This window comes from Stereum hirsutum (genome assembly GCF_000264905.1).
Source record: "Stereum hirsutum FP-91666 SS1 unplaced genomic scaffold STEHIscaffold_14, whole genome shotgun sequence".
Taxonomy (NCBI): Eukaryota; Fungi; Basidiomycota; class Agaricomycetes; order Russulales; family Stereaceae; genus Stereum; species Stereum hirsutum.
Window position 1 is genome coordinate 289,025 of NW_006763144.1, and position 17,468 is coordinate 306,492.

Here is a 17,468-nt window from a genome sequence, read left to right on the forward strand (position 1 = left end):
GGACCGCAGCAAATCCACGAACAAATTGAGTGCAAGAAAAGACAACACAGAACAGAAAAAAAGAAGTAGTACGATTTATAACAACCACAACAATAATAACCCCCTGCGCCCGGAATCCTTCGTAATATCATCTCTAAACCTACATGATCATCTGTCACCCCATCGACGCTACTCAGTATTCCCTCTCAAACTGAAGCTCCGTATACTGAAGCTGCTACTCGGTCGACTTGCGCTCACGGATGAGGACATACGGTGAGAAGACTTAGCGTCTTCGGTTTGATGCATTGCTTCGGCGTATCTGAGAAAATACAGTATAGTGCAAGGGGTCAGGCGATTAAGTTACACGGGCGAAGGTGGAAGGTTGATGGGTGAACAGAGGCCGGCTTACAGCAGTTTATATCGGACAAGCTCGCCTTCTAGTTCTTCATTTCGGAGACGAGCCATGACGAGCTGATTCTGCACGTTCAGATTTAGCGATTAGATCATTATAGAGCAGGGCGTCAAGAGTCCAAAGACGCACCAAAACATCGACATGTTCCTTGTTCAACTGCGTCAAACTCGACTCCAGCGCATTCCTAGCAACACTCACTCCATCAGAATCCATCTCCTATCCATTCCCTCCACACAAAAAGAAGAAGGGGAAAAAGGATGATGAAATGTTGAGGACAGAGAAAAACGCACATCTGCTGCGACAAATTCCGATTTGAGCTCCTCAACTCGTCCACCTCCAACGCATGTGCCTCCTTCACCCTCATCATATCGTTATACTCATGCGCATACGAATCGAGCATGAAAGGCGTTATTCGGAGACCGACGGCGTCTTGCACGAACTCGTCGACCTTGTATACAGGTTTTGGTTCCTGGCCGTCTTCTGATTTCTCTGGTACGGGTACGGAGTCATCCTATTTCCCAATGAAAATGGTGGACATGGTCGTGAGAAGAGGTATGGTACAATGGATGTGGTAAGGTGGGCGAAGAGAGGCTTACACGGTACGTCTCGACGATGTGCATATTGAGGAACGCGATAATCTCGTCGAATTTGAGTTTGAGCAGCTTTTCCTCATTTTTTTGCAGGAGCGCCATACTGAAGCCGAATATTGCCTCAATACCGCTCGCGAGGCAGTTGTCGAATATTCGGAAGACGATTTCGAGTGGGAATCTATACCACCACATCACATCCCATAAATCGATCGATCATCCCAAGGAAGGAGGCATGAAGACCTACCGATAACTGAACAGAGTGAGGAACCACTGCGAACAGAACATACTCGACTTGATCCCTTGTCGAAGGAGATGCACATGAAGCACCGGGAGCATCTCTTCTATCAGTCTGTCAAACTGCATACAGAAGACGGTTCAACGTCCAATTTTTACGTCCTCGCGTATAAGCGTAGGAAGACAAAGGGAGAGATTGGGCTACCTGGAACTAGAGTGAGTTGTGTAAGAATACTGTATGGATGAGGAGGACGGGACTCACGAGACGGAGTTGCAGTTTGGGCATGTCGGGGAGGAAGTGGCCGCGGAGGTCGTAGGAGTACATGAGTCGAACAAGAAGACAGAAGGCTTCTTCGTCGGGCATCTGTAGATCCGGTGTTAGTGGAAGGCTAACAGCACATACGTTGTGAGGGTGAAGGTTGATTTACGTTGAGCAGGAGAACGGCGACAACGAAGGGTAGACCCTGGCAGTATCCTACTTGCGGGTCATATCTTTATGAGCACGTCAAGACGTGAATTGTATGACAGGAACGGCGAAGACATACAACGAGTACGCCTTCAACACGTTGAACAGATTTTCCTGGCCGATTCCTTGACCGTCCGTGAAGAACGCATGATGTGGAAAGGTCCTACTTCATGTCAGGATGATCTTCATGTGGATACAAGGAGGAAGACATACCTCCCAAGATCCCGTGTGATAGCTTTCTCGTGTGAACTAGGTTCCTTGATCAGTCTGAGGTAGGTGGCCTCCATCTCCGGATCCTTCGAAGCAGACCTACGACGTGTACATCATGGTTAGCACAGGCAGTAAGCGTTCAGATAAGTACAAATCCGAGTACGCACATGAGCTGCCATATCATCCCTCGAAGGCTGTCTGGTATACCTTGCTCAATTGCTTTGGCAAGTTTGTCCGGATTCTCGGACGCAAACGCTTGGTAATCTGGGCTTTCCCTGAGCACCTGTTCTTATTCATGAGTAAAGGGAAACAGATTTACTAACCTGCCATCACAGAGCCCCAGAACTCTTCACGAGACTGTCAACGACATTTCGAGTGCCGTAACGAATCATAGCAAGACGCACCCCAATCAATTCCTTCTGATACCTCTTCGTCCTTCCCTTCAAGCTGCACCTTGCTGAACTCCTCCTGCAGTTTAATATGCCCATCCCCACTATTCCTCTTCTCATCCGACTCCCTTTGCGTATCAAGCCTATGTAGAATCATAGCAGCTGAACTCCGCTTCTGCCCGCCTTCAGGCCCACTCAATCTCTTCAACTCAGCGAAATCAAACCTAGCCTTCGTAGCCGTCCGCATCCCAAGCTCATCATCCTCATCCTCATCCTCATCCTCATCTTCCCGTCTACCTCCAGGAGCATCCAAGTCAAGTTCGGAGGGAAGATGAGCATCGCCTGAGGGTTGTGACTTGACGGCATGTGTGCTGTTCCGCGCGTTCAGGCTGACTGTAGAGAAATGCGATTCGTCCAGAGGAACATCGCCGAATTCAGAATCTGCCACTGAGTCTCTTGGGTGAAAGCTAAGCTCTCTATGTTCGGTGTGTGTAGGCGAGAGGAGTGCACTGAGATCGGGAGAGGTGTGGGCTTCGGGTGGAGGTGGTGATTGCATCGTCGTGGCATGCTCACTGTCCTCTTCCTCGGCCGGCGAAGACATGCTTCAGACGTGAGCTACGCAATCAAAGACTCAGAAAATAATAAAGCAGAGTTTGTACGAGCGAGTGCAAGTGAGATGAGAGACGCGACGGTTGAGCGCCAAGAACGGCGTGGGAGACAGCGCCAAGCTGGCATCCAAATCGAGTTGTTTGTTTTAGAGGCTTTTGCCAAACAAACGGCGATCCAGATCACGCTGTTTACTCGTGATTATTCTCAAGACCACACGTAGTGGCCTCAATGGGGTAAGGGTCCGTCGTTATCTCTCGCAATCGAGTGAAGGATTTGGAGAATGCAGATGGGTATGCAAAAACTAAGTATGAGTACAGATAACAGATGCGTGGATATTCTGGTAAGGAAAAGCAAGACAAAAGGAAGAGCCTCCACAAATCATTTCGCCTTTGCTATGAGACTATCAATGGTATCTGATGCTTCACGTAGACTTTGCCACTGTATGGAGTTAGGAATTAAGCTTTTTTTGTTGTGCTCATGGTGCAATGTCGCGAACCCACCTGATCGACGGTCAAAGATATGCCCTTCTTGCCTGGCTTCTCGTCGCCTGCTTCGCCGTAGAACTCTCGTATATCCACGAGAACTGCGGCTGATAAATATCGGAAATCAGTACTTAGCAGGTACGGGTGAGCCGGACCATGGACCTACACTTGTATTTTCGAACAGTCGCGCGGCGCTTCTTGCCCAGGTCAATGAACTTCTCGCCTTCATAGTTTGTCTGTACTGCGATTCCCCCCGATGTACTGCTGGAAGTTGCGGCCTGCCATATAAATAAAAGATTGTGAGCAAGTGGCGTCGAGTATACCTCTACCATAGACAAAAGACCGAACCTTCTTCCCTTTCGACTTTGCCAAAGGAGCATCCTCCTCAGACTCGGAATCTTCATCATCAGATTCTTCGTCTTTTTTCTTCTTTTTCTCAGGCGGGAACTTCGGTTTCTACACATCGCTGTCAGTCACGCCTTCGACTTCAAGGTGAAACTCAATAAACACAGACCTTCGCCGTCACAGGCTTCTTCGGCGCGGGAGCACGCTCTTCTCCTTCGCTAGAGTCTTCCTCTACAATCACCTTGCGTTTGACCATGTTGGTGAAAAGACGGTATGGTGGAGTGAGATGGAGACGGAGAGGTCGACGACTCGGATTCCCCTGAGCCGTCGCGTCGCGTCAGACGCGTCCGCCGTTGTTGGAATCTCGCGTCGCTGAGCGTGGGAGCACAGACCGAACCTTCAAGAACGAATGTGCTAGCTCCGTTGTGATGCCCACCGAAGCTCGCTCAAAAATTAGAGTGGGATCGCGAGCACATTATCTCCGTTAATTAACGCTTCTTATCAATTGCCATTTTTGGTCGAATCTTTGTGTAGAAAATGTAACGTTGGGGGGAGCGTGCCACGAATTTACCCCTTTCCTTTTGTGTGGCGTGGGAGGTCCCAGCCTTCCAAAAAAGGGATTGTCACGGTCACCTACGTGCGTCAGCGCGCGTCGAGAGAAAGACAGGTCCGCTCATTCTTTCCTTCACCCCCATCATCCCTTCACATCGCCTCTCTTTTCGTTTCTTGAAGGCATCGATTGTTTTCCTCGACATTTTCGTCGCGGAAAATGAAGATTCTTCAGAAGTCCAAGAGGGCTTTACCTCCGGTGCGTCTTAACGCCATTTTTGCAATTCACTTCTGGAACGCGCCTGACCAAACAATACCGCATACCTCCAGTTACCTCAGGTGGCGGAGCTCATCAACAAGCTTCACAATACGCCAAACGACGAACTTCATGAAGTGCTCAGCGAGATTGACGTCTGGAAATGGCCGCGATCCGACTTGAATGCGTGGATCAAGGTCCTCAATAAGTTTGATGCCATACTCGAAGAGTACATCCGCGACTATGAAGTCGACAAAGTGCAGGTGAACGTTTTCACCCCGATCACGAAGAAGACGATTTGCGAGATCCTCCGATTCGAGAGACTGTTATTGGAGAACTCGACGAACAGGAAGACGTTTAGCTCGTACGACGTGCGTTTGTACCATGCCCTTCACAACGTGGCGCCACAAGTACTGACTCGTCTACGCAGCGAATTAATAGCTTCTTGTCCTCATCGGACCTTGATGTCGTAGTACTGGCGCTCAACCTGCTCTTGCGTCCCGCTCAGCAGTATTCAGCTCAGCCCGCCGTCACGCGTGCACTCAGCATTTCTACTCCCCGCCTCCAATCCCTCGCCAAGCGCTGGTCCAACCTCCGCGAATATGGCGTCAGCCTCGTCGACCTCGTCACAGAGAGCGGCAAACATATTGTCGAAGAGCTTCCGTCCGAGGCCCGTGAAGTACACTTCAGCTTCTACAAGACCGACAGCAGCAAGGACAGCAAACCGAAGGAGATGGACATTGATACCGTCCCCGAGGTCCCAGCCACACCTGTGCGGAGACCATCCGCAACCGCAGCCCCTACATCGGAAAGCGCCAACCCACCACCAACGTCAGGCGCAGTGAACATCCACATCGACGCCCCGACTCTCGAAAGTAAGCCCACGATGGACATTCTCGCGGATGTCATTGAAAAGTACGATGTGCCCGAACCCGAACGCTTCGAGCTTATGTGCCGAATTCGCACGGCACAAGTTCTCTTCCCCGGCCGCGACGAGGACAGGGAAAAGGTCGTCATCGTTCGTCTCCTCGCGAACGCGATCTTCGTCCACACACATCCAGAATCGCAGGCCATGTCCTCGCTCTTCCTTTACGAACCCGACCTCATTCCACATATCGCAGAACTCTTGGGTCTTGACCGTGGCGTCCCCGTCTTCGTACAGACCGCAGCCATCGCCGCGCTCGATGCCATGGTCCGTTATCGGACAAAAGTTCAAGACGTCATTACAGCCGTCAATGCCGGCGTCAACCATGGGACGCTCATGGCTCTCCTGCGCAAGACGGTCAACGACGTCGCTAATCCAGACTCTACGCTTCCACAATCATTCGTGGACTCGCTTCTCTCTTTTGTAACATTCCTGGCTTCGCACGCTGCCGGAGGAAACATGGTCGTTGGAGCTGGCCTTGTTCCCCTGCTTATCCAGATCATCGAGAATAGGCTGCCACAGCGACTTTCCGTCGTCTCAAGGGCCATGCAGCTCGTCGACAATGTCCTCTATAGTTTCGCCAATGCGTTCCAACTCTTCTGCAACAACAAAGGGGTGGATGTGTTGGTGGATAGGATCCAGGTACGTTGCCTTTACGGCGTGTGCATGATATAACTCTAACTCGTATATCGTCCGCAGTATGAGATCGACCTCGACATCAAGGAACACGGGTCGGAAGACCCTGCTCATGAGATCCCGAAGTCGTACGGGCAGCTACCGGTCGTCCGCGCCGCCGTCCTTAAGCACATCCTTCGTTCGATGCATCGGATGATGCAGTCTTCGGGGACGGCAGAAGGTTTGCGTGGTCTCATCGACTCGTCGTTGTTGAAATCAATCCAGAAGGTAATGGAGCATCGATCACTGTTTGGACCGAGTGTCCTGCCCATCGGTATGTGTTATTCTACTTCTTTAAGCTTCCTACCTGTCCACGATACTGATCTCGTTTTGTAGCCATCAACATCATGGCCACGTTCGTCCACAACGAGCCCACCTCCCTCGCCATCATCCAAGAAGCCGGACTTCCCGAGACGTTCTACAAGACCGTCGACGCCGGCCTCGAACCCGTCATCGAAGTAATTCAGTCCATCCCCAACGCCATCGGTGCACTCTGTCTCAATCAAGCCGGGCAAGACCAGTTGACCGCGCGTCCTACAATCATTCCCGGTCTCTTCTCCATCTTCACATCCGAGCGTCACCAGCGTGTCCTCCAGGACAAGGAGAACGCCGTCCTCATCGGGACGACCGTCGACGAACTGATCCGGCATCATCCGATGCTCAAGACTTCGGTCTTTGAGGCGATCAAGTCGACATTGAGCAAGATCGAGGATCTGGGGAATGCGTATGTCGTGCAGGACAATGTGAAGCAGTGGTATAAGCTTTTACCGCCGTCAACGCCTGCGGCTGTTCCGTCGTCGACGGCTGCGACTGCTGCACCGACTCCGATCCCGATAACGAGGCCGACTTCCGCGGCGGGAGATGGTGATGTTGCGATGGAGGAGGCGACGGAGAGTACAGCGGAGCTGGTGGCGTCGACGCCTGCGGAACCTGTGGAACCTGCTGCGGCGACGACTAGCGGAGGGACGAACGGATCTGTGAGCAGCGAGGATACTACGGAGAAGTCGCACGAGAATACGATCATCTCGTACATTGATGTTCTTTGCAGAGTAAGCTTTTTTTCGTTATCTTTTCATATAAAATATAGCTGACAATGACGTTCTCAGTTCTTGGAGGGTCTGTTCCAACACACGTCCCACTGCAAGGATTTCATTTCGAACTCGGACGCTCTTGAACGCCTGGGTCGCCTGACCGCCTTGCCTTGCCTTCCCTACGACTTTGGTAACAGTGTGGCGTCGGATTCGTTGGTCCAGGTCATTCGCACGATGGTGGAGGCCGCTCCGGCTGAGACGATGACTTATTTGGCGAAGTTGGTGCGAACGTCGCTGGACGAGACGAAGGAATTCTGGGCGTCTCAGAACGAGGACTCAAAGCTCATGGCTCTCCTCGAAGAAGCCGGTGAGTTTCAACTAATACTCTTCTTTTGTATCTCTCACTGAGTATCGCTTCTTCAGCCACCTCCGAAGTCTCTGCCAACCAATCCTTCCGCAAGCTCGTCACTCTTCACATCCGCGTCACACTCCTTTCAGACATCTACTCCACCGCCGGTTACGCTCCCTCAAGAGGGGCTAACTCCCTCCTCTCCACGCTCATGGGCAAGAATGCACCAGAGATTATTCCCGATCTCGGCACACTTCACCGCGTCTGTGTCTGGGAGAATGTCGTTCTCAAGAGCAAATTGCCGTCAAAGAACCCGTCGGGGTCATTTGCCGGTTCTCTTGCTCCGCTGCTCCAGTCTCCTACCTCTACTCTGGCCCAGCTAGACGGCGAAGGATCGGCTGCCCAGACGAATGGTGCTCAGCCACAAGGATCTTCGACTACTCCGGCGGCAACTCCGAAAGCGGAAGGCGAGGCTAAGCCGGATAACTCGAGAGAGGAGAACGGGAAGGCGTTGAAGCATCTGGCTAACCAGATTCCCTCGATTTTGTCGCCATTCTTCCAAGGTATGTTCTTATACGTTCGACTCTTACCATTTATTAATCACTAATTCAATTTGAAAGCCGTCGTGAAACTGTTTTCGACGCGTCGAAACCCCGAGCCTTCTCAGAAGCAGCAGATACTGTCGTCCGCTGGCGTTGTCGCGGATATTCTTATCAAGCATCTCACACCGATCGAAGCTGGTCAGTTGGGATTTTTAATATACTGTACCGTGCGATAACTGACTCTGTTGTAGAGGACCGTCTGCTTTCGATGTCCTACCACACGTTCATGCTTGGTCTCGTCACCACTCTCATCGCCGACGGTATGTCTCTAATAACCATCGGTGCATGTACACTCACTAATAATTTAATTCAGAGCGGAATTCTCAATACAGCCTCCATACCGTCCTTCTCGATGCATTCTATCGCAAGTCGGGTCTGGACGGTGTCGTCAACCTTTGCCACCGCTTCATGGCCATCGTCGAGGAGATTTCCAAGATCAAGCCCGAGGACCGTTCGGCCACCGTCACTCAGGAGCTCATCCATGCGTATGGCGGAATCAAGGTCGCACTCCACCTTCTGCACCCTCTCGTTTCCCCCAAGCCTATCTTCGAGTCCAGCCAGACCATCATCCTCCTGAGTCGTGAGAAGAAAGAGACCGACCCGGATTACTTTGAGCCACACAACTTCCTCGTCAAGCTCCGTATCGCCGTCTTGCCCCTCACCCGCGAATTGTGGGAAGCCGAATGGCTCGCCATGGCACCGCACAGCCTCATTCGCTCCGTCGTGCAAGTCATTCTCGAGATCGTCAACGGAGATGGGGAGGAAGGACAGACGGAGGGAGGTGGTGAAACGACGTTCGGTGGTCTCGGAGGCATTGGTGGATCGCTCCTGCGCGCTGCTGCAACCGTCCCGGACGAGAATCGCATTCGCCAGCTGACTGATATGGGTTTCCCCCGCCCCGCGGCCGAGAGTGCTTTGACTCGTACGCACAACAACGTGAACGCCGCCACTGAGTTCTTGTTGGCGAACCCATTCCGATTCCCGCTTGGAGGTGGTGCACCGGCTCCGGCAGAAGACGAGGGTGAAGGAGATGAAGGTCAGGACGAGACTATGGAAGACGATGCCCCGGAGCCACCTGCAGCAGAAGGTCAAGCGGATGCTGCTCCTCCAGCTGAGCCTGCGCCTGAGACCGAGCCCGCGAGCACGGAGACGACGGCTCCAGTCGAAGAGAAGGTAGAGACTGAGGAACAGAAGTCTGAAGCTCCGGTCAAGACCCCGGAGCAATGGCGGACCGAACTGAACACTGCTCGTGAAAGTCTCAAGGCGGACATTGGGCGCTTGTCTCTCAGACTGGTGGACGAACATCCCGCTCTCATTTTCGACATTCACCACGCTTTCATCGGTCGTCCGGACGGGTACCAGAAGCAGTCCATCCGCCTTCTCATCGACGATATCAAGGAGTTTTCTCCCCAAGCTCGCGGGGAGAAAGAACAGGCGCTTGCTGTTCGCTTCCGTTTGCTTGCTCTGGTCCTCAACGATGCACCGGCGTCGTTCAAGGCCGTGCTCTCTGGTTCTACTGGCGAGAGACAATTCATGGGTGTGCTGCTCGAATTGTTGAAGTCCAACCCCGTGGATGGCGAAGGGGACGCGGCCGGCGTGGCCAAGTGGTTGGCGGCTATGTTGCTCGTGTCTGAAGCTATGTTGACTCTTGGAGAAGAGCCTCGAACCATCAGCCTTCCGAAGGAGGGCGAGCCCGTCCCCGAGCATTCGCTTGCCACTGGCCCTCTATATCTCGACGCACGTCCTGCTCTCTTCGACCTCTGCATCAAGCTTCTCTCCGTCCCGAAATTGACTCGCGATGACTTGCTCGCTTCTCTCCGGCTGCTCGTGCTCTTCACTCGCGACCATTACCAAGCGTTGGCCTTCGTTGAACGTGGTGGTATCCCCCTCTTATTCCAAGCCTTGAAGTCATCGAGCGGTGGGGTCGCGGGTAGCCAGTCGTACATCACCATCATTCTTCGCCACATCGTCGAGGACGACGATGAGCTGGCGGTGATTATGCGCAACGAGATCGCACGCTTCCTTTTGCATCCACGGACGCGTGTTATCGACGTACCTAATTACATTCGCCACCTGAATAGCATGGCTTTACGCTTCCCAATTGCGTTCATCAAGATCACTTCGGAGATGTGCAAACTTGACCATCCTTACGGCAGTCCGCATCACGTTTCGTTGAAGGAGGAGGAGAAGACGAAGAGGGAGGAGAAAGAGAAAGAGAAGAAGACCGCAGAGGCGAAGCCGGATGCTAAGGAACCTGGGGGAGACGTTCAGATGCAGGTCGATGTTCCTCTAGTGTCGTCGACTACACCTTCGGCACCTCCTGAGCATTGCGAGACTCTCATCCACTTCCTCCTGGGCGAACTCATTCGTGTCGTCAAAACGCCAGGTGAACAAGGTGCTGATGTTCCCAACACGCAGTCGACGAGTGCTTCCGCCACCACCGACACCTCCACCACCGCTCTTCCGCCTTCGACTCCTCGGGCTCACGCTGCGCCCTCTGCCGCAGAAGAGAAGCCGGCGGGCTCGACTGAGTCTCCCCCAGCGCCTGCCATCGACTACTTCTACTCCGGCTTTTTGATGCAGTGCCTCACTGAGCTCCTGTTTTCTTACGATTTCTGCAAGACCGCTTTCCTGTCCTACTCGCCAAAGAAGCGCGCCGCGGGTGCTTCCAAGGAGGCCACTACCAAGCATCGGACAGCGGCTCTTCATTTCCTGCTGAACGATCTCGTCAGCTACGGCACCGTTGGCTCGGTCACCGAACATCAACCGGAGGAGTACAAGCGCGTCACGCTCTGCAACTGGGCGATGTCGGTGATTGTTGCACTCTGCGTCGATGCGAACGGTGCCCACGATTTGAGAGACTTGACTCCGGAGATCGTGTCGACTCGCAAGTTCGTTCTCGAAGCTGTCAGTCGCGCTATCAAGGACCCGGCGCCTTCCGACTCTGTGGACGCCCGCTATGGTCGAATGCTCGCGTTGGCTGACCTTTGCCAGCGCCTCCTCACCGTTCGTTTCAACTCTACGAGTCGTAAGCCTCAGCCCGTCGACGAGAACCCGACGCACATTGCGAAGATCATGTTGGAGAAGAACTTTGTCGCCACTCTCACGACCGCTTTGGCAGAGGTCGACTTGAATTTCCCTGGCGCTAAGAGCCTGGTGGCCTGTATCCTGAAGCCACTAGAACTTTTGTGAGTATCATTTCGTCTTAGTATCATAGGTCGCTTTTCTGACACTATCTATGCTTCCTCTCACCAGGTCGAAGATCGCCATCAAGATGAGTCGCACCTCGGACAAGGTCAAGGGCTCGGAAGAAGTCAAGGCTGACCTTGAAGATCTCGAGGAGACGGGTCTTTCGGACGAAGAAGATGACATGGATGATCAGGGTGATGAGACTCGGGAAGAGACGCCTGATCTGTATCGTAATTCATCGCTTGGAATGTGAGTCATAATCATTCTGTATTCCCTTTGAGCAGAGTTCACACTGACTGTTTATCATTCAGGTTCGCTGGGGTAAGACTTTTAGGCTTCGGTCTGATTTGGATAACTGATCATGTCTTTATTTCCTGTAGGATATGGAGGACCAGTACGCTGAGGAAGACGGGGATGATGACGAGGAGGACATGGACGAGGACGTCGAGATGGATTTTGGTGAGGATACCGGGAGTGAGGCTACGACCGAAGAGGATGAAGAGGACGAGATCGAGAACGGGACCGGTGAGTCGGAGGCGTGGCAAGATGAGGACGACGAAGATGAAGAAGATCTGGTGGAGAACGAAGAAGCGCATATGGATGAGGTCGACGAAGATGATGAAGACGACGACGAAGGTGACGATGAGGAGGAAGACGAGGGTACTTGGGAGGTCAGTTCATTTAAGATTGGTATGAATGCGGATTAACTCGTTTCCTATAGGATCTTGATCCAGGTCCTCTCGTCGGTGGTGCCGCGGGAGAAGAAGATGACGTCGGTGGTAAGCTGTCCCATTTTCTCTGTATTTAATTTGTACTGAGTGTATCGACAGTCAACATCCCCATTCACTATCAAGGGGGCGAAGAAGAAGACGACGAGGAAGGTGGCATGGGGTCGGAAGAGGATGAGTGAGTTATTTTCTTGATTCTTCTTCTTTTGGGGCTAATTGGGATTACAGTCTCGGTGCGGAGCTGGGCATCATTGATGCGCAAGGCGGAGCAACAGCCGTAGACGATGTGTTCGGCTTGGGAGGTGCGCTCGCTGATGGTAACGCAGACTTCATGGAAGCCACTGGTGGTATGGCGGGCATGATCTTTTCCGGTGCGACTCGAGCAGGACGCCCGCGCGCTGAAGGTAAAGCTCTATCTTATATGTAGATGTGGTTATTATCTAACCTTGTATTCTAGACGATGACATGGAAATCTTTGGCCGAAGCCGACCCGCACCTGCACCCGCACCAGAAGTTGTTACTCACCCACTGCTTCTGGAGTCCGCAGACGCAGCAGCTCGTACACCTTCCGGTCAAGGTCGGACTCGACGAGGGCAACGTAACATCTTCGCTGCGGGAACGCCCAATGATCTTCTTCAGGCCATAGAAGATATCATTGGCGGGGGAGCTGTTCATCTCTTCCAGCACTTCATTACGAACCGAGACCCTAGAGCGCCGGAGGCCATTCGTCTCGATGTTCCGCCAGGAGCCTTGATCAACCTCAACCAAGGCCTCATGGGTCGACGACAACACGCCGTATCTGCTCAGCTACGTATCGAGCGAGCTCCGCGCGCTGGCGAAACTCCTCCCCATGCCCGCGAGTTCGATCCCTTCTCGACGCTGCAACGCTGGGGAGAGGAAGCCAAGGTCCTTCATGGCAAATTCTCTGCAGAACGATTCATGAAGCTCGCCAATCATCTCATTCTATCGATGCTTCCTGACGCTATTGAGAGGCAAAAGGAGGCCAAGGCGAAAGAGGAGAAAGAAGCCGCTGAAAGACGTGAGGCTGAAGCGAAGGCAGAGGCAGAGGCAAAGGAGGAGGCTGAGAAAGCTGCAGCCGCAGCTGCAGAGAAAGCGCGCGAAGAAGAGGAAGCGAAGGCTCGTCAAGAGGCAGAGGCTTCCACTGCCGAAGCCGCCGCCCCCGCGGTCGCCACCGAGGATGTCGACATGACAGACGCTGCTCAAGAGCACCCTGCAGCACCCGAAGATGCTGAGGCACAAGCTGGCCCTTCGGAACCTGCAGTAGTAGAGGCCGAAGGTTCAGGAGAGGCCAGTACCTCCGCTGCTCCCGAGCGCGTTACTGTTATGATACATGGAAGCGCGGTCGACATCACGGACACGGGTATTGATCCTACTTTCCTTGAAGCTCTTCCAGACGACATGCGAGAAGAGGTTGTCAATCAGCACATCCGTGATCAACGCGCTGCTCGTGTCGAACGTCCCCCGGACTCTCAGATCAGCTCCGAATTTCTCGACGCTCTACCACCGGAAATCCGTGCGGAGATTCTACAACAGGAGCGCGTTGAGCAGGCAAGGCGTCGTGCAGAAGAGAGGGCTGCGAACCCAGGAAGTAACACCGCCGCTGAGATCGATCCTGCAAGCTTCATCGCGAGTCTGGATCCTCAGCTACGGCAAGACGTCCTCATGGACCAGGACGACGGCTTCATTTCGAGTCTTCCGGCCCATATGATTGCAGAAGCCGGCACCTATCGCGACAGAGCTCCCCGCCGTACGATCCCTCGACAGGCCTCTGCGCGGTCTCACGATCCTCATCACCCAGCACCTCCTGCTGCTCGTAAACCCCCGGCTCAACGCGACGCCATACAACTCCTCGACAAGAGTGGCATCGCTGTCCTTGTTCGTCTCCTCTTCTTCCCTCAAATCCTCAAGAAGAACACCCTCTTCAAGGTCCTCGTCAATCTCTGCGAAAACTCCAAAACCCGCACGGAGCTGTTCAACCTCTTGTTGAATATCTTGCAGGACGGCGCCACCGATCTCGCGGCCATTGATCGAAGCTTTTCTCAGATGACTGTTCGTGCCTCCAAGCCACCGCAAACGCCTCGTACTCCTGGGAAACAGCGAGCTGGTTCTGATTACTTCAGCTCATTACCCGTCTCACACCTCCCGAGCGAGATCGTACCAGACCTCATCGCACAACGCTGTTTGGAAGCTCTCACATACATCGTCACCTCCAACGAACTCTCCTCCCTCTTCTTCCTAACCGAGCATGAACTTTCCATCGGTCTTAAACGCTCTATCTCTCGAAAGGGCAAGGGCAAGGAAAAGCAGGCTCCCCAGACGCAATACCCCATCGTTCTTCTCCTTGGCCTCCTGGATCGACAATCTCTGCTGAAGACTCCTTCGATGCTTGAGTCCGTCGTCAGCCTTCTGGACACTGTCACTCGTCCGTTGACAAGCCTCAAAGACGCACAAAAGAAGGCAGTAGAACCTCCAAAAGCTGAGTCTACAACGACAGCACCTGAATCGGCAAGCGCCCCTGCATCCTCTGAACCCGCCCCGGTGTCCGCGGCTGAAAGCACAGCGCCTTCAACGGACACGCAAATCGCTGCAGTTGCACCAGGTTTGTTGACTATGTTCTCGACACGTAAAATTTCATTCTGACTTTTTCTTTAGCACCCGTTCAGCCTGCCCAGCCTGCACCGGAGGCACCCAAGGATAGTGCTCTGACAGGAGAGACGATGGAGGAGAAGATTTTGTTGGCCAACCCACCACAAATTCCTCACTCTGTTCTACGGCTCATCGTCAACATCCTCACCGTGGGTGAATGTGGCGCGAAGCCCTTCCATCACAGTCTCTCTCTCATTCAACATCTGTCGTACATTCCGGATGCAAGGGAGGTTATCGCACAGGAGCTTCGGGCGAAGACGCAGGACTTCGGGACTAGTCTGCACCAGGATCTTGAGGAACTTTCTAACGCTCTCAGTGGGTCGCAAGGTGACGTCCTGGCCTCATCCGTGGCGTCGAAGTTCTCGTCTCCGTCTTCAGATCAGGCTAAGCTTCTGCGAGTACTCAAGACCATCGACTACATGTACTCTCCGAAATCAGGAGTTGCTTCGACGAGCGAAACCGACAAGGGTGACGACACAGAGAAGATTCAGGCCATCTACGAATCATTCAGCTTCACTCCCTTGTGGCGACGACTTGGCGATTGTCTCTCCGTCATCGAGCAACGGCCAGAGATTGAGCACATCGCGACGGTTCTTCTTCCTCTCATCGAGTCGCTTATGGTCGTTTGCAAGTACGTTGGCGCTACCACTTCTGCCGCAGCCAGCACCGCTCGTGCTCTTCGCGGTGCATCATCACCGAAATCACCTACGACTCCCCGCGAATCGATGGAGGATCTGTTCGTTACCTTCACCGACGATCACCGCAAGGTCCTGAACGTCATGGTCCGAAATAACCCTTCGTTGATGAGCGGCTCGTTCTCCCTCCTTGTACACAACCCTCGCGTCCTCGACTTCGACAACAAGCGTAACTACTTCAACCAGCAGCTACGTCGGAGACCGCACAGCCGCGAACACCATGGAACACTACAGCTCAACGTTCGCAGACAACGGCTCTTCGAGGACAGTTTCCAGTACCTGCAGCGCAAGACGGGCGACCAGATCAAGTATGGCAAGCTCAGCGTGCGGTTCTACGATGAAGAGGGTGTCGACGCCGGTGGTGTCACGCGTGAATGGTTCCAGATCCTTGCCAGACAGATGTTCGACCCGAACAACGCGCTCTTCGAGCCTTGTGCGGCCGACAAGCTCACATACCAGCCGAACAAGGCGTCATGGGTCAACCCGGAGCATCTGTCATTCTTCAAATTCGTGGGACGCGTGATTGGGAAGGCGATCTATGATGGGCGGTTGTTGGATGCGTACTTTGCGAGGAGCTTGTATAGGCAGATTTTGGGCAAGCCGGTGGATTATAGGGACGTGGAGTGGATTGATCCGGACTATTACAAGTCGTTGTGTTGGATTCTGGAGAACGACCCGACGGCGTTGGACATGACTTTCAGCGTTGAGGGTGACGAGGTACTTTTTTGGTCGTTCTTCTTCCATGCTTTCCTCTCACTGACATCGTGTTTCGTAGTTCGGTGTCATGAAGATCGTGCCGTTGAAGGAGGGTGGCGAGACATTACCGGTGACGTTGGAGAATAGGCGCGAGTTTGTGCAGTTGGCGGCCCAATACCGATTGTACTCGTCCATCAAGGATCAGATAGAGAACCTACTCTCTGGGTTCTACGACATCATTCCGAAGGACCTCGTCTCAATCGTAAGTCGCGGTCGTACTCCTTCTTTCCTCGAACTTCTACTGACAGTTGTCCTCGTCCTTGTAGTTCAACGAACAGGAGCTCGAACTCCTCATCTCCGGAACCCCCGAGATCGACGTTGACGAATGGCGTGCAGCGACAGACTACAACGGGTACAACTCCTCTGACCCAGTCATCGTATGGTGGTGGCGTGCGCTGAAGTCGTTCAATCGTGACGAGCGTGCGAAGGTGTTGAGTTTCGCGACGGGGACGTCGAGGGTGCCGTTAAGTGGGTTTGGAGATTTGCAGGGCGTGCAGGGGACGCAGAGGTTCTCGATTCATAGGGCGTATGGCGACCCGGATAGACTGCCACAGGCTCATACTTGTGAGTTGCTTTGAGTTGTTCGGGTTTTGAATGCGGTTACTGACGTGATTGATCGCGTAGGCTTCAACCAGATCGACTTGCCACAGTACTCGTCGTATGAGAAGCTAAGGCAGCAACTGCTCCTTGCCATCAACGAGGGTGGTGAAGGCTTCGGGTTTGCATGATTGTCGCATCGTTTTCAGTCCTCTTTTCGGTTCCTGCGGTTCGATTCGGTATATAGATGCGGCGAGCGTTGTGGAGGGGGGAGAAGCACGTTGTACGGCGCTATCGGAGTCCGTGAAGTATGTTTTGAAGAGAAGTGTCCTGCATCGATTTTTTTTGTATCCACAGCATTTTCTTCCCATCATGATTGTAATTACACAGACAATTGTTTTCATCCTCTCGTCCATGTTCGTTACTTACTACGTTACAGGCTTATAGCATGTCAATTTTCCCGCTGACTCTCGGAGTGACCACCATTCATGAGTCTCTAACGAACGGCCTAAGGTGATCAGTTTCTTCGATTGATCGAGGGCTTTTACGAGGAACGTTTCAGCAATTCTGTGGAATTTCCCCGGGGCCAAGCTCTCTGCTAGTCCTCTCATCTCCACATCGGTCGATATTGACGTCGACAGCGTGGGCTCCAGAGTCCACAAAGAGCTAGGACATTTTATTTTTGAGTTGTGACAGCGCTATCTTCTGTGGCCGCCTTGTCCGCCTCGACTTCGCCGTTTTCGTGGCGCCACGACCATAATTGTTTCGTGACCGTCTCGTCCTCGGAAATGAC

At 53.2% G+C, this 17,468-nt stretch overlaps 3 protein-coding genes across 3 annotated transcripts; 1 reads left to right on the plus strand and 2 right to left on the minus strand.

The window, feature by feature from the left end:
- Positions 1-41: 41 nt before the first annotated feature.
- Positions 42-2,437, minus strand: STEHIDRAFT_102090 (RabGAP/TBC; the record flags this gene model as incomplete). The annotated part of the gene is made up of 13 exons (XM_007307862.1): positions 42-298; positions 389-456; positions 521-575; positions 682-902; positions 988-1,159; positions 1,226-1,338; positions 1,469-1,579; positions 1,644-1,707; positions 1,761-1,847; positions 1,895-1,990; positions 2,059-2,155; positions 2,215-2,238; positions 2,296-2,437. 13 exons carry the CDS (start codon positions 2,435-2,437, stop codon positions 169-171), a joined length of 1,380 nt encoding a protein of 459 aa, XP_007307924.1. The 3' UTR covers positions 42-168.
- A 724-nt stretch (positions 2,438-3,161) lies between these two features.
- On the minus strand, positions 3,162-4,083 carry STEHIDRAFT_124076 (PC4-domain-containing protein). Its single transcript, XM_007307863.1, has 5 exons — positions 3,886-4,083; positions 3,720-3,827; positions 3,538-3,649; positions 3,390-3,478; positions 3,162-3,327 (listed from the first exon to the last, which is right to left on the minus strand). The coding sequence occupies exons 1-5, from the start codon at positions 3,970-3,972 to the stop codon at positions 3,268-3,270; spliced, it is 456 nt and encodes a 151-aa protein (XP_007307925.1). The 5' UTR covers positions 3,973-4,083; the 3' UTR covers positions 3,162-3,267.
- Positions 4,084-4,407: 324 nt separating this feature from the next.
- On the plus strand, positions 4,408-17,137 carry STEHIDRAFT_170927 (uncharacterized protein). The gene is made up of 21 exons (XM_007307864.1): positions 4,408-4,524; positions 4,596-4,892; positions 4,952-6,088; positions 6,146-6,395; positions 6,458-7,170; positions 7,228-7,519; positions 7,576-8,064; positions 8,122-8,241; positions 8,295-8,363; positions 8,417-11,291; positions 11,359-11,541; positions 11,604-11,613; positions 11,673-11,963; positions 12,014-12,071; positions 12,123-12,198; positions 12,249-12,424; positions 12,478-14,640; positions 14,694-16,099; positions 16,158-16,340; positions 16,405-16,702; positions 16,763-17,137. The coding sequence occupies exons 1-21, from the start codon at positions 4,486-4,488 to the stop codon at positions 16,864-16,866; spliced, it is 11,229 nt and encodes a 3,742-aa protein (XP_007307926.1). The 5' UTR covers positions 4,408-4,485; the 3' UTR covers positions 16,867-17,137.
- Positions 17,138-17,468: the final 331 nt, after the last annotated feature.